Here is a 16,264-nt window from a genome sequence, read left to right as displayed (position 1 = left end):
GTGTTCCTCTAGATTGGCAGAAAAAATTAGGATATCGTCCAGATATACCACAACACAGGAGTATAATAGATCACGAAAAATTTCATTGACAAAGTCTTGGAAGACGGCAGGGGCATTGCACAGTCCAAAGGGCATGACCAGATACTCAAAGTGTCCATCTCTGGTGTTAAATGCCGTTTTCCACTCGTCCCCCTCTCTGATGCGGATGAGGTTATAGGCGCCTCTTAAGTCCAATTTAGTGAAGATGTGGGCACCTTGGAGGCGATCAAAGAGTTCAGAGATGAGGGGTAAGGGGTAGCGGTTCTTAACCGTGATTTTATTAAGACCGCGGTAGTCAATGCAAGGACGTAGGGAGCCATCTTTTTTGGAGACAAAGAAAAATCCGGCTCCGGCAGGAGAGGAGGATTTACGGATAAAGCCCCTTTTTAGATTCTCCTGGACGTATTCGGACATGGCAAGAGTCTCTGGGGCAGAGAGAGGATAAATTCTGCCCCGGGGTGGAGTAGTACCCGGGAGGAGGTCGATAGGGCAATCATAAGGCCTGTGAGGAGGTAGAGTCTCAGCTTGTTTTTTGCAGAAAACATCCGCGAAGTCCATATAGGCCTTGGGGAGACCGGTTACTGGAGGAACCACAGAGTTACGGCAAGGGTTACTGGGAACCGGTTTTAGACAATTCTTGGAACAAGAGGACCCCCAACTCTTGATCTCCCCAGTGGACCAATCCAGGGTTGGGGAATGAAGTTGAAGCCAGGGAAGTCCAAGGAGAATCTCCGAGGTGCAATTGGGGAGGACCAAAAGTTCAATCCTCTCATGATGAGATCCGATGCTCATAAGAAGGGGCTCCGTGCGGAAACGTATGGTACAGTCCAATCTTTCATTATTTACACAATTGATGTAGAGGGGTCTGGCGAGACTGGTCACTGGGATGTTGAACCTGTTGACGAGAGAGGCCAAAATAAAATTTCCTGCAGAACCAGAGTCCAAGAAGGCCACTGTAGAGAAGGAGAAGGCAGAAGCAGACATCCGCACCGGCACAGTAAGACGTGGAGAAGCAGAGTAGACATCAAGGACTGTCTCACCTTTGTGCGGAGTCAGCGTACGTCTTTCCAGGCGGGGAGGACGGATAGGACAATCCCTCAGGAAGTGTTCGGTACTAGCACAGTACAGGCAGAGGTTCTCCATACGGCGTCGTGTCCTCTCTTGAGGTGTCAGGCGAGACCGGTCGACCTGCATAGCCTCCACGGCGGGAGGCACAGGAACAGATTGCAGGGGACCAGAGGAGAGAGGAGCCGAGGAGACGAAACGCCTCGTGCGAACAGAGTCCATATCTTGGCGGAGTTCCTGACGCCTTTCAGAAAAACGCATGTCAATGCGAGTGGCTAGGTGAATAAGTTCATGTAGATTAGCAGGAATTTCTCGTGCGGCCAGAACATCTTTAATGTTGCTGGATAGGCCTTTTTTGAAGGTCGCGCAGAGGGCCTCATTATTCCAGGACAATTCTGAAGCAAGTGTACGGAATTGTACGGCATACTCGCCAACGGAAGAATTACCCTGGACCAGGTTCAACAGGGCAGTCTCAGCAGAAGAGGCTCGGGCAGGTTCCTCAAAGACACTTCGGATTTCCGAGAAGAAGGAGTGTACTGAGGCAGTGACGGGGTCATTGCGGTCCCAGAGCGGTGTGGCCCATGACAGGGCTTTTCCGGACAGAAGACTGACTACGAAAGCCACCTTAGACCTTTCAGTGGGAAACAGGTCCGACATCATCTCCAGATGCAGGGAACATTGGGAAAGGAAGCCACGGCAAAACTTAGAGTCCCCATCAAACTTATCCGGCAAGGATAAGCGTATCCCAGGAGCGGCCACTCGCTGCGGAGGAGGTGCAGGAGCTGGCGGAGGAGATGACTGCTGAAGCTGTGGTAGCAACTGTTGTAGCATAACGGTCAGTTGAGACAGCTGTTGGCCTTGTTGCGCAATCTGTTGTGACTGCTGGGCGACCACCGTGGTGAGGTCAGCGACAACTGGCAGAGGAACTTCAGCGGGATCCATGGCCGGATCTACTGTCACGATGCCGGCTGGCAGGTAGTGGACCCTCTGTGCCAGAGAGGGATTGGCGTGGACCGTGCTAGTGGACCGGTTCTAAGCCACTACTGGTTTTCACCAGAGCCCGCCGCAAAGCGGGATGGTCTTGCTGCGGCGGTAGTGACCAGGTCGTATCCACTAGCAACGGCTCACCTCTCTGGCTGCTGAAGATAGGCGCGGTACAAGGGAGTAGGCAGAAGCAAGGTCGGACGTAGCAGAAGGTCGGGGCAGGCAGCAAGGATCGTAGTCAGGGGCAACGGCAGAAGGTCTGGAAACACTGGCAAGGGACACACAAGGAACGCTTTCACTGGCACTAAGGCAACAAGATCCGGCAAGGGAGTGCAAGGGAAGTGAGGTAATATAGGGAGTGCACAGGTGATAACTCTAATTGGAACCACTGCGCCAATCAGCGGCGCAGTGGCCCTTTAAATCGCAGAGACCCGGCGCGCGCGCGCCCTAGGGAGCGGGGCCGCGCGCGCCGGGACAGAACAGACGGGGAGCGAGTCAGGTAGGAGAGCCGGGGTGCGCATCGCGAGCGGGCGCTACCCGCATCGCGAATCGCATCCCGGCTAGCAGCAGGATCGCAGCGCCCCGGGTCAGAGGACGTGACCGGGGCGCTGCAGCGGAGGAGGTGAAGCGAGCGCTCCGGGGAGGAGCGGGAACCCGGAGCGCTCGGCGTAACAGATACAGTCCTAAGAGACTCTTTCCTAGGACTGTATCCACCTTTTCCAGCCCACCGGAGCACCGGAAAGCTGAACTAATTTATGCAGGAAAAGTCATCAACTGCCGAACCGAGAAGTTTGTGACGAATCGAATTTACTGTAGGTTCGCTCATCTCTACTTGCATCCTTTCAAGAGTTGCCATAGAGAAAACATAACATGTCAAATTTTTAGATATAGGGGGAGATTTATCAAAACCTGTGCATAGGAAAAATTACCCAGTTGCCCCTAGCAACCAATCAGATCGCTTCTTTCATTTTTCAGGTCTCTTTAAAAATAGAAAAAGGATTGGTTGCTATGGGCAACTGGGCAACTTTTCCTTTGCACAGGTTTTGATAAATCTCCCTAATAGAGATTTTGTGGACTTTTTCATTGATGGCCTATCCTTTACTCAATGTCCATGATAATCCTTCCTTTGTTAGCCTAGGACTGTTTTAAACAGTGGTCCCCAAACTGTGGCCCTCCAGATGTTGCAAAACTACAACTCCCAGCATGCCTGGACAGCCGTTGGCTGTCCAGGCATGCTGGGAGTTGTAGTTTTGCAACATCTGGAGGGCCACAGTTTGGGGACCACTGGTTTTAAAGCACAATTCTACCAGCATCTGCCAGCATCATTCCGGTGTCAGGTGGCAGAGGAGGAGCCATAGAGCCAGAGAACTATAAGCTGTATATTTTATCTTTTTAATCTTTAGCAGCCCCCACCACTGCTTAAAGGGGTAGTCCAGTGGTGAAAAACTTATCCCCTATCCTAAGGATAGGGGATAGTTTCAGATTGTGGGGGGTCCGACAGCTGGGGCCCCCCGCGATCTCCTGTACGGGGCCCCGACAGCCAGCGGGAAGGGGGCGTGTTGACCACTGCACGAAGCAGCGTCCGACACGCCCCCTCAATACATCTCTATGGCAGAACTGGAGATTGCGGAAGGCAGCGCTGCGGCTCTGCCATAGAGTTATATTGAGGGGGCGTGTCAGCCGCTGCTTCGTGCGGTGGTCAACACACCCCTTCCCACAGGCTGTCGGGGCCCCGTACAGGAGATCGCGGGGGGCCCCAGAGGTCGGACTCCCCCACGATCTGAAACTTATCCCCTAACCTTAGGATAGGGGATAAGTTTTTCACCACTGGATATCTCCTTTAATATACACCCGTAATATGCCTATATTTAACATTTTACATTGTATTTAAAGGGGTACTCCACTGGAAAACATTTTTTTTTTATCAACCGGTGGCAGAAAGTTAAACAGATTTGTTAATTACTTCTATTAAAAAATGTTAATCCTTCCAGTACTTATCAGCTGCTATATGCTTCACAGGAAATTATTTTCTTTTTTAATTTCCTTTCTGTCTGACCACAGTGATCTCTGCTGACACATCTGTCCATTTTAGGAACTGTCCAGAGTAGGAACAAATCCCCATAGCAAACCTCTCTGTATTGATCAGTTCCTAAAATGGACAGAGGTGTCAACAGAGAGCACTGTGGTCAGACAGAAAGGAAATTCAAAAAGAAAATAACTTCTTGTGGAGCATTTAGCAGCTGATAAGTACTGGAAGGATTAAGATTTTTTAATAGAAGTAATTTACAAATCTGTATAACTTTCTGCCACCAGCTGATAAAAATAAATATTTCCCAGTGGAGTACCCCTTTAAGGGGTTATTCTAGAATATCATGGTAATTAAAATAGAGGGGAAAGTTAAAGGGTTACTCCACTGCAAAAAAATTTTTTTTAAATCAACTGGTTCCAGAAAGTTTACCAGATTTGTAAATTACTTATATTTAAAAATCTTAATCCTTCCAGTACTTATCAGCTGCTGCATGCTCTACAGGAAGTTCTTTTATTTTTGAATTTCCATTCTGTCTGACCACAGTGCTCTCTGCTGACACCTCTGTACATTTTAGGAACTGTCCAGAGCAGGAGAGGTTTGCTATGGGGATTTGCTCCTACTCCGGACAGTTCCTAAAATGGACAGAGGTGTCAGCAGAGAGCACTGTGGTCAGACAGAAAGGAAATTCAAAAAGAAAAGAGCTTCCTCTGTAGTAAACAGCATCTGATAAGTACTGGAAGGATTAAGATTTATAAATAGAAGTAATTTACAAATCTGTTTAACTTTATTGCACCAGCTTATTTAAAAAAAAGAATGTTTTCCAGCAGAGTACCACTTTAAACCTTCCAAATCTGTAAGTATCGGAAAATTCTTGTCTGCAGATAGATGGATGGATAGATAGATACTGTTAGATACTGATGTACTAGATAGATAAGTAATAGATAGATAGATTGATAGAAAAAAAAAATTGGAAATATCTGCAGCACACTGAGTAGTAAAATCCAAAAAAAGTTTTTATTCCATCACAGTGAGGGTGTCCAGAACAACATTTGTTCTGGACACCCTCACTGTGATGGAATAAAAACTTTTTTTGGATTTTACTACTCAGTGTGCTGCGGATATTTCCAATTTTTTGCTTACATATGGATCCCTGACCCGGGTCTGGACTCTGCGTGACAACGATCCTTGTTTGCCTAGGGTGCTGCTCTCCTTCTATTTATAGATAGATAGATAGATCGATAGATACATGGACAGCATAAAAGGCAAATATTGAAATTTGACAACAAATCAACACAACCTGGGCATTCCTGGAGAAGTTATATGGGTGTCCAGCACAACCCAGTTGCAGCACGCTGTCAGCCACATACAGATATAAAAAAAAACACAATATATTCGTAAGGTCATGCTTGGAAATGGAAATTCCTTATAACAACCAAAACTTCTTCCCCTATCTTCCCATAAGTAGTGTTGTTTTGTTTGAGTGTTGAAATGTATCTTCAGACATGTTACTGTTACCAGTGGTTGTCTGTGAGCTGATAATCCCGCCAGTAAGTTGTGGAAGGTTCTATATCTCAGCTTGCTGGCATAGAAATCAGTGGGGCTGTGATACACATGCACATTCTGTAGAATTTGGCTTGATCGAAGTCTCCTTTAAAGTCCTAGTACACCTAAATAAAGAATCTACCACTGATCCAGAAATCACTAAATAATACATGTTGTGCACTCTATTCTACTTATGACATCATACTGGCTGCTCCCTACCTTCTCCCTGAACGCTGCATATATAGTGTCGTACTTACATACACAGGACAGCTGGTCGCTTCCACTGTGTGGCCCACTCATGTAGCTGGTGAGACCCTTCAGCTGATGAGGGTGTCTGGCATTGTCAGGCTGTCTTGGGGATGAGATGTACAGTCATTCTCATCTGCTCCTATTCTCTCGGCTTCTCCTCAGTCTGAACTTTTTCATTTGCCTTTGCCAAAACATATTTTTCTAATGTTGTAATTGGCTTTGGGCTCCCTTTACTCGCTACGTCACAAAGGAAATCAGACTTCTAAACAGATGGCTGGAGAGTATGCTGACCCCTTCCATACTATAGAACTAATATACATTCCAGCACAAAGTAACAATGTATCTAGTTTATATTCTCATCCCTTATGCGTTTAACCATTATGATCATTTATATAGCCAAAAGAAACTTCAGTTTAGTGTTTTATTATTTATTCTTTTTTTAAATTTTTTTTAATTCTACTTTCTATTTTTATTAATAAATGTGGTTGAAGTGCCTAAGAAATGTGCTTTCTTTTTTAATTTTAACATATTAGCTTAAAGCAGAGAACATCTGCATAGATGAGTCTATTCTACCTTCATATTCAATGCGTATTCCCCATCTGGGACATCTATGGTATATCCATAGGATGTACCATAGATGTCCAATAGATGCGAGTCACATCTCTAGGATCTGCAATTACAGTATATCAAGAATGAAGGTTCCCTAGCACCCTCCGTCTGGTTTTGCCTTTCCAACCACATTCAGCATCTACAACCAGTTGGGGGGGGGGGGGGGGGACTGGGGCTCTGTGGGGGCTTTCGATGTTGCAAATGCTGCAGGTGGGCACTTTTTCCACATGGAAGTTACTTTTTTGGAACATAAAAAGATATATTTTAGCCACAGAAGTATTGATAGCTTAAGATCTAATCTGGCTAAAATTTGTCTTACATCAATTTGTCTGTTACATTATTAATAGGTTATTAAGTTCTTTGTATTTTCACTATGAGAGAACCTTATTTCAGTATTGCTGGTAACAATTGGTCTCCCCCTCCTTTTGTGGTTCAGAAATTTACTGAGTAGATCACGGTCCAGGATATTTTCTTCAGGCTCCCAAGATCTCTCCTCCGGACCGAATCCTTCCAAATCCACAAGCTAAAAGCGTTTTCCTCTGAAAAATCTGTTTTACAACATAGACATCAGAGGTACCAGAGATGGGAGTAGGTGAAATGTCTTTTTTAGAGAAGAGGTTGTGAATGACAGGTTTCCAGAGGGAGACATGGAAGGAATTCGTGATTCGGAGAGAGGACGGCAGATGGAGAGAATAGGCCACAGGATTTAAACGTTTCTTGATTTTATAGGGACCAAGATAGTCCAGGGCCCAGTTTATAACTGTGTACTCTAAAGCGGATATACTTGGCAGACAATCAGACTTTGTCACTAGGAGAGAACTCGGGAGGGGAAAGTCTTTTCTTGTCCACTTGAGACGTCATTCGACATGTAGCATGCAAAAGAGAAGAACGTGTCTTCTGCCAGAAGGTGGAAAAGTTCCGTACTTGCTCATCAACCGCAGGAACTCCAGAAGAAGAGGATAAAGGAAGAGGAGGACGAGGATGAAGTTCATAAACTACGAAGAAGGCGAAGTTCCAGTAGATTGAGAATTCTTATGATTGTATGAGAACTCTGCCCAAGGAAGTAAATCGACCCAGTCATCTTGACGAGCAGAAATTAAATGGTGAAGATAGTCTCCCAATACCTGATTCACCCTCTCAACCTGTCCATTGGATTGAGGGTGGTAGGCTGAGGAAAGATCCAGCTTAACTTGGAGACGTGAGCAGAGGGCCCGCCAGAACTTAGAGACAAACTGGACTCCACGGTCAGATACAATATGTGAGGGCTGACCATCCAAACATAAGATATGGCAAAGGAACAGTTTAGCAAGCTGCGGTGCAGATGGAAGTCCAGGCAGCAGCACAAAATCAGCCATTTTAGAAAATCGGTCCACTACCACCCAAACGACAGTATTGCCTCTGGAAGATGGAAGGTCAGTAATGAAGTCCATAGAAATATCGGTCCAGGGGAGCTCTGGAACAGGCAAAGGCTGAAGAAGACCTGCAGGTTTAGAACGAGGGGTCTTATCGCGGGCACAGACCAAACAGGAACAGACAAAATCAACGACATCCTGTCTTAAATTAGGTCACCAATATTGTCTGGAGATGAGCTGTAAGGACCTACGAGTTCCAGAATGACCAGCCAGAAGAGAGGAATGGCCCCATTTCAAGACTCGGAGCCTTAAACGGGGAGACACGTAAGTCTTTCCAGGAGGCAGATGCTGAAGATTAGCTGGCGCTGCAGGGATGAGACGCTCAGGAGGAATAATATGCTGAGGAGGAGATTCTCGGTCTTGTACATCAGAAGACCTGGAAAGAGCATCAGCTCGAATATTCTTCTCTCCAGGACGGAAGTGGATGTAAAAGTAAAATCTAGAAAAGACCATCGGGCCTGCTGGGAGTTGAGACGATGGGCTGTCTGAAGATAAAGCAAGTTCTTGTGGTTAGAATATACATGAGTCTGAAGGTTGAGCGAGTAGATGAGTATATCGTCCAAATAGATCACAACACAGGTGTATTAGAGGTCACGAAAAATAACATTAACAAACTCCTGGAAGACTGCTGGAGCATTACATAGTTCGAACGGCATCACCAGATACTCAAAATGTCCATCCCGAGTATTAAATGCAGTCTTCCATTTGTCACCTTTTCTTATGCGAATCAGGTTATACCTGGAAGGTCTAGTTTGGAGAAGATCCTACCTCCACGCAGACGATCAAATAATTCCGAGATCAAGGGAAGAGGGTAGTGGTTCTTGACGGTGATTTTATTCAGTCCGCAATAGTCAATGCAGAGTCGCAGAGTACCGTCTTTTTTCTCTACAAAAAGAATCCGACTCCGCCAGGGAAGATGACTTCCTGATAAAGCCTTTTTGAAGATTTTCTTGAATATATTCAGACATGGCCTGAGTTTCAGGAATAGACAGAGGGTAAGTTCTTCCCCAAGGAGGAGTCCATAGGAGAATCATAGGGACAATGAGGTGGCAATACTTCAGCTTGTTTCTCACTGAAGACGTCAACATAGTCCTGAAGAAACAAAGGCAAACCGGGCAGAGGAGTAGAAGGAGGCACCCACTTAGACGGACGAGTATGAATGCAGTGACTGTTGCAATAAGGTCCCCAACAGAGAACTTCTCCAGTTTTCCAATCCAGCTGCAGAGCATGGAGTTGCAACCAAGCAAGGCCAAGCAGGAGAGGAGAGGTACAGTGAGGAAGTACATAGAAGGACAAGTTCTCCTTATGCAAGACTCTGACCTGCATTGATGTCGGTTCTGTGCGGTATAGCACGGTACAGTCCAAATTTTCTCCGTTAACCAGAACCAGAATCCAGGAAGGCAAGAACGGAAATAATCTCTTTGGAGGGTAGAGAAAGCTGGACTGAATAATTCAAGCGTGGAGAGGTGGTGTTCACACCTAGGGAGGCCTCTCCCACAAACCCTAGGTGCGAGTGTTTCCCTGTGACTGTGGATGTACAGGACAATGTTTGAGGAAATGATCTGCACTGGCGCAGTAGAGAAATAGATTCTAAGCACGTCGGCGAGTTCTTTCCAGCAGAGTCAGGCAAGACTGATCCACTTGCATAGCCTCCACTGCGGGAGGCAATGTAGAAGGTTGCGGTGGTTGCTGGAAGACTGGTACCAGGCGAGGAAAGTGCCGAGTTCGTGCAGACTCCCTTTCTTGACGTTGTTCCTCACGTCACTCAGAGAAATGGATATCAATCCGGGAGGTCAGCTGTATAATATCATTTTCCCGGCAATTCCCGGGCAGCAAGGACATCTTATGGCTAGAGAGTCCTCTTTTGAAAGTGGCGCAAAGAGCTTCATTATTCCAGGATAACTTTGAAGCCAGGGTATGGAATCGGATGGCATATTCATCCACAGAGGAGTTACCCTGAGAAAGGCTCAGCAAGGCCTTTTCAGCGGAAGAAGCTCGTGCAGGTTCTTCGAAAACACTTCGCAATTCCGTCAGGAAAGCCTGAAGACTGGCTGTGAGTGGGTCACTGCGATCCCATAACAGAGTTGCCTAGGCCAGAGCCCTTCCAGTTAAGAGACTGACAACAAAGGCCACCTTCACTCATTCCATAGGGAACTGTTCCATCATAAGCTCTATGTGCATGGAGCACTGAGTCACAAATCCACGGCAGGACTTGGAATCCCCTTTATACTTCTCGGGAAGAGACAAACGGAGCTTGAATCCCGTGGTGACTGCTGGAGAGGGAGGCATTACCGGCACGGAGGAGGCTGTTGTTACGTTATGCGCTCCGGGCCGCACACACTGGTCATGAGCGCATGGTCCCGATACCTACTGCTGCCGGCGGGGCTGGGACTCGCATCGCGAGACACGCCCGCATGCGAGCCCCAGTCCATCACTCCCCTGGTGCTTCTCCTGCCCCGCCTCTCTGCTCCGGCACAGGTGTCCCCGTCCCCTAGGGCACGCACGTGCCGGAGCTTTAAGATTCAAAGGGCCAGTGCGCTCATTAGTGTAATTCACCTGTGGCTCATTGATAAATTCCTCCACCCTCCTCACTTCCCTGCAGGATCTTTTTTGCCTTGTGCCTGAGAGAAAGCATACCTGAGAGTTGCCTTGCCGTGTATCTGATCCTTTGCTCTGTGACTTGACCTTGCTCCTCTGTCACCTGCCTATTGACCTCCTGCTACCTCCTGACTATGCTACTGTGCCGCCTGCCTTGACCTTCTGCTATCCTGACTACAAGCTGCCTTATCCCTCCTGTGCCTCGCATCTCCTCAGCCGCCTTTGTGGTCGAGCCGTGCCAGGGATAGAAACCTGGGTGCCGCCTGCCGCAGCAAGTCCATCCCACTTTGCGGCGGGCTCTGGTGAAAACCAGCGCCACCTTAGACTCCACTCCCAGGTACGGTCTGAGTCATCCGCCACACAGGTCCAGCGGATGCACATCCACCGGAGTTCCTGTCTTCTGAAACATGAGTGTTACAGCTGTGGCTGCTGCAGTTGTAAGCAGCTGCTGCATCATGGCGGATAACTGGTATAACTGCTGCGCCTGCTGGGCCAACTGCTGCTACTGAAGAGCCACTATGGTGACGAGATCTGGATTCTTGGGCAGAGGTATCCCAGCGGGATCCATGGCCGGATCTTGCTGTAATGATGCTGGATGTGGATCCACTGACCTGAGTGGCTGAGGACACTGGCCATATCAGGGAGGGAAGTCTAAGGTGCCGCTGATCTTCACCAGAGCTGCCGCAGGGCAGGATGGATTTGCTGTGGCAGGTGACACCCAGGTCGCTACCCCTGATACAATTTGACCACACAGGTAGCTGGCCGAGGCAAAGTACAGTAGGATGAGGCAGAGGCGTAGTCGGACTTAATAGAAGGTCAAGGCAGGCGGCAAAGGTGCATAGTCAAAGAACATAGCAGAAGGGTCAGAACATGGGCAAGGAAAAGCAGACAGTATGCAACGCTTAATCTCAGGCACTGTAGATCCGGCAGGGAAGAGTGGGAGGTGCAGGGACTTGTAGAATAGTGTCAGGTGTTTCACATAATTATGGGCGTACTGTCCCTTTAAATTTCAGAGCTCCAGCGCACGCCCTTGGAGACGGGGACGTGCGCACCGGAGCTGAGAGGCAGAGGAAAAAGCAGCAGAGGAGTGTAGTAAGGGACAGGCTGCAATTCGCATGCGGCCTGTCCCGCGATGCGAATCCCAGCCCCGCCGGCAGCAGGGGAGAGGGGGACAGTTCGCTCACGGCCAGGGGAAGTGGCCAGAGCACAAGGTGTAACATTAATTTATTTGGCTTATATTGTTGGGTAGTGTATATAGTGAATAAGCTTTGTTATTTTATTAATTGAGGTATTTTGACCTATTTACATTGGATTTAAAACGAAAATTGGCCTGGTCCTTAATGTCAAAATGGGCTTGGTCCTTACTTGGTTAAAACAATGGAAAGATGCTGCAACAGAAGGAAATTTCATAGCATGAATGTACCCTAAGGCTATGTTTACATGGCAGAAAACAGGCAGACATTCTGCAAATTTGTATGTTCTGCAGATAGACAGCAATACATTTCCAAGCGGAATCTGCAGAAACAATAAACCAGGGGTACTCAACTATTTTTAGTGAGTAGCTGCTGCATCATGGCGGATAACTGGTATAACTGCTGCGCCTGCTGGGCCAACTGCTGCTACTGAAGAGCCACTATGGTGACGAGATCTGGATTCTTGGGCAGAGGTATCCCAGCGGGATCCATGGCCGGATCTTGCTGTAATGATGCTGGATGTGGATCCACTGACCTGAGTGGCTGAGGACACTGGCCATATCAGGGAGGGAAGTCTAAGGTGCCGCTGATCTTCACCAGAGCTGCCGCAGGGCAGGATGGATTTGCTGTGGCAGGTGACACCCAGGTCGCTACCCCTGATACAATTTGACCACACAGGTAGCTGGCCGAGGCAAAGTACAGTAGGATGAGGCAGAGGCGTAGTCGGACTTAATAGAAGGTCAAGGCAGGCGGCAAAGGTGCATAGTCAAAGAACATAGCAGAAGGGTCAGAACATGGGCAAGGAAAAGCAGACAGTATGCAACGCTTAATCTCAGGCACTGTAGATCCGGCAGGGAAGAGTGGGAGGTGCAGGGACTTGTAGAATAGTGTCAGGTGTTTCACATAATTATGGGCGTACTGTCCCTTTAAATTTCAGAGCTCCAGCGCACGCCCTTGGAGACGGGGACGTGCGCACCGGAGCTGAGAGGCAGAGGAAAAAGCAGCAGAGGAGTGTAGTAAGGGACAGGCTGCAATTCGCATGCGGCCTGTCCCGCGATGCGAATCCCAGCCCCGCCGGCAGCAGGGGAGAGGGGGACAGTTCGCTCACGGCCAGGGGAAGTGGCCAGAGCACAAGGTGTAACATTAATTTATTTGGCTTATATTGTTGGGTAGTGTATATAGTGAATAAGCTTTGTTATTTTATTAATTGAGGTATTTTGACCTATTTACATTGGATTTAAAACGAAAATTGGCCTGGTCCTTAATGTCAAAATGGGCTTGGTCCTTACTTGGTTAAAACAATGGAAAGATGCTGCAACAGAAGGAAATTTCATAGCATGAATGTACCCTAAGGCTATGTTTACATGGCAGAAAACAGGCAGACATTCTGCAAATTTGTATGTTCTGCAGATAGACAGCAATACATTTCCAAGCGGAATCTGCAGAAACAATAAACCAGGGGTACTCAACTATTTTTAGTGAGGGTACGCTTATCCAGGTGAGCCACTGGTAAAGTGTAAGAACAAAAGAGGAAAAAAGAGAGGGCACTCCTAGTGCAATATGTTAGATGTTAATGGAATCCCCACTAGAATCTACCCAGCTTACCAGACTGTGTTGTGCTGAGGGCACGACACATGGATGTGCGTGTAGACTCGCTCGGTGTTGGGATGGGTCTTTCCGATATAGAGGTGGTAGCTTCCATGTGGACCCGGTCCTCAGCAGGGGCGCCGGTAAAGGTACTTGTAAGCGGTGGTTGGGACACACAGTGTTGTATCCCAAAGAAAACGGTGGATAATTAGCGCTGTCTTCATGAAAATTCTTAGGCCAGTTAGTTTAGAAGTAAGGTTTATTGATGGAACATAAGTTTCGAACCCAACCGGGGTTCTTCGTGAGGCAGTTAATACAGGTCATTGTTAAAGGGGTACTCTGTCACTACGACATCTTATCCCCTATCAAAAGGATAGGGGATAAGATGCCTGATCGCGGGGGTCCTGCCACTGGGGACCCCCGTGATCTTCCACGCCGCACCCCATTAGAATCAGCCCCTGGAGAGTGCTCGCTCCGGGTCTGATTACTGGCGATTACGGGGACGGAGCATAGTGACGTCACGGCTCCGCCCCCTTGTGACGTCACGCTCCGCCCCCTCAATGCAAGCCTCCATAGGCTTGCATTGAGGGGGCGGAGCCGTGACGTCCCTATGCTCCGTCCCCGTGATCGCCAGTAATCAGACCCGGAGCGTGCACGCTCCGGGGGCTGTTTCTAACGGGCTGCGGCGTGGAAGATCACGGGGGTCCCCAGCGGCAGGACCCCCGCGATCAGGCAACTTATCCTCTATCCTTTGGAGTACCCCTTTAAACAGCAGAATTTAAAACACAATTTTAATTCACTTCTGTGAGAACAGGGGAAATTAGGAGGATGGGGACATAGGGACAAAGAGGACTGGGAGAGAAAAAGAATAAAAAGATATGACTTATCATCATGTTACATGTAACTGAAGATCGTGCTGAAGTTTATATAAACATCATCTAATGAAATGGACCAAATACCTCTCAGGCAGAATTCGCAGCATTAACATCACTGGAACTAATTAACTGCAAGGTAACGGCAGCATCAGGACCTCCGGGGCATTAAAATCCTCAGAACCAAGTGTACACATGCGTACCATCCAAATAGTATCCATACCATCCAGTGTGCATGATCAAGATACATCTATGGTGTAAACCCATCAGAAACATCCACACGCATGCGCCATACATGGTCTGATCAAATAAATGTGAAATTTTACCTGATATTTTAAAACTAATCTTTTATAACATGTAACATGATAATAAGTCATATCTTTGCATTCTTTTTCTCCCCCAATCCTCTTTGTCTCTATGCCCCCATCCTCCCAATTCCACCCATTCCCCCCTTTTATTTTAAATTAAGATAATATTATAATTACGCAATGTGCTGAACAGGAAGTTAATTTAAATTGTGTTTTAAATTATGCTGTTTTAGCAATGACCTGTATTAACTGCCTGACGAAGAACCCGGGTCGGGTTCAAAACTTATGTTGCATCAATAAACCTTACTTCTGAACTAAATGGCCTAAGAATTTTCATGAAGACGGCGCTAATTATCCACGGTTTTCTTTGGGATACAACACTGTGTGTTCCAACCACCGTTTACAAGCCACTGGTAAAGGTCCAAGTAAAGTGCCGAGGCCTGGTTCACACCTAGAGGCTGCAGTGCCATAAAGGAAATAGGGAAAATGACTGAAGTCTGGAGGATGTAAACCTATTGTTTCCTGTATTTTCTGAATACTGCCAGAGACTGCACTCCTGAAAATATTACTGCTGCATACTGTGCCCCTGAATAAAATACTGCCACATTGTGTACTCCTGAATATAATACTGTCACACGCTGTACCCCTGAATATATTACTGCTGCACCATGTGCCCCTGGTATAGTGCTGCCACATGCTACGCCCGTTATATATTACAGCCACACGCTGTGCTCCAGGTATATTAATGCCACTTGCTATGCCCCTGGTATACTACTTCCACAAGCTGTGCCCCCCAAATATAATTTTGACAAACACTGTTCCATGTACCGATTAATTGTACCATAAAACAAGGAATGATGCCCTCTCAATAAATGATGCCACCTTGCCCCCAGAATAAATGATGTCACTGTGCCCCCAAAATGAATGATGCCACTGTGACTCTTCAGCTGCTGCAAACAACTTCCATCATGCACAGACAGACGGTCATGATGGGAGTTGTGGTTCTGTAACAACTGGAAAGCCACAGATGGGGGATTGACTGTTCACCTGAAGGGGAGATTTATCAAAACCTGTCCAGAGGAAAAGTTTCTGAGTTGCCCATAGCAACCAATCAGATCGCTGCTTTCATTATTCAGAGGCCTTTTCAAAAATGAAAGAAGCAATCTGATTTTGATAAATCTCCCCCTTAGGCTCCACATCCAGGTCCTGCCCTGCTCCGCCGCTCTGGCTTCTTCTAGTCAGGCCTGGCCATAGCAGATGATGCAGGAAGCGCTAATTGCACCGACTGCATCACAGGAGAAGCAAGGCCGGGCAGGGAGCACAGTGTTCCCTTGCTCCAGGCTGTGGACATTCATTTGTATCGGTGTCTAAAAGGCACCACTACAAATGAATGCGGTGAGAGACGGCAGGCGGTCCGGATGACTGGCTGCTGCGGTCCGGATCTGCACCACGGTCCACCGGTTGAGTACCCCTGCAATAAACATTTTCATTGTTTACACAAACGCCGAAATCAGGATTTCCGAAGCAAATATTTCTGCCATGGAAATTACGCTGTATGTACGGTGCAGCAAAATCCCATTAAAATCAATGCATGGTGCAGCAAATGGTTTTGGCAGGCCTGTGAGGACCCTTGTGCCTCAGGTGAATAGAGCAGCAACACACATGCTTGGCCTTTGTGCCACTCACCTGCTATGAGTCTGATAAAGATACTAGGGGAGATCTATCAAAACCTGTGCAGAGTCGCCCATAGCAACCAGAGAACTTCTTTTATTTTCAA

At 47.5% G+C, this 16,264-nt stretch overlaps 2 protein-coding genes across 7 annotated transcripts in view; one reads left to right on the top strand and one right to left on the bottom strand.

Annotated features, from left to right (window-relative positions):
* Window positions 1-16,264, bottom strand: part of C1QTNF2 (C1q and TNF related 2) — a 113,478-nt gene that overhangs the window by 26,046 nt on the left and 71,168 nt on the right. Inside the window, exon 2 of one of the 5 annotated variants that reach the window (XM_056516696.1) lies at window positions 5,917-6,089. The exons of 3 other annotated variants lie outside the window; for them this stretch is intronic. In XM_056516696.1, coding sequence (XP_056372671.1) covers window positions 5,917-5,959 — 43 coding nt within the window. In that variant the 5' untranslated portion in view covers window positions 5,960-6,089. Of the gene's footprint in view, window positions 1-5,916; window positions 6,090-16,173; window positions 16,190-16,264 lie in introns of those variants that run through there. One more of the 5 variants, XM_056516702.1, reaches the window with a different exon arrangement.
* SLU7 (SLU7 homolog, splicing factor) overlaps window positions 1-16,264 on the top strand; it is a 61,295-nt gene that overhangs the window by 17,288 nt on the left and 27,743 nt on the right. Inside the window, exon 1 of one of the 2 annotated variants that reach the window (XM_056516689.1) lies at window positions 12,323-12,366. The exons of the other annotated variant lie outside the window; for it this stretch is intronic. Coding sequence (XP_056372664.1) covers window positions 12,338-12,366 — 29 coding nt within the window. The 5' untranslated portion in view covers window positions 12,323-12,337. Of the gene's footprint in view, window positions 1-12,322; window positions 12,367-16,264 lie in introns of those variants that run through there. 2 annotated transcript variants of the gene reach the window in all.

Source organism: Hyla sarda, chromosome 4 (assembly GCF_029499605.1).
Source record: "Hyla sarda isolate aHylSar1 chromosome 4, aHylSar1.hap1, whole genome shotgun sequence".
Classification (NCBI taxonomy): Eukaryota; Metazoa; Chordata; class Amphibia; order Anura; family Hylidae; genus Hyla; species Hyla sarda.
Note: the sequence above shows the minus strand (reverse complement) of the source record. Positions and strands in the feature narration are given on the sequence as shown.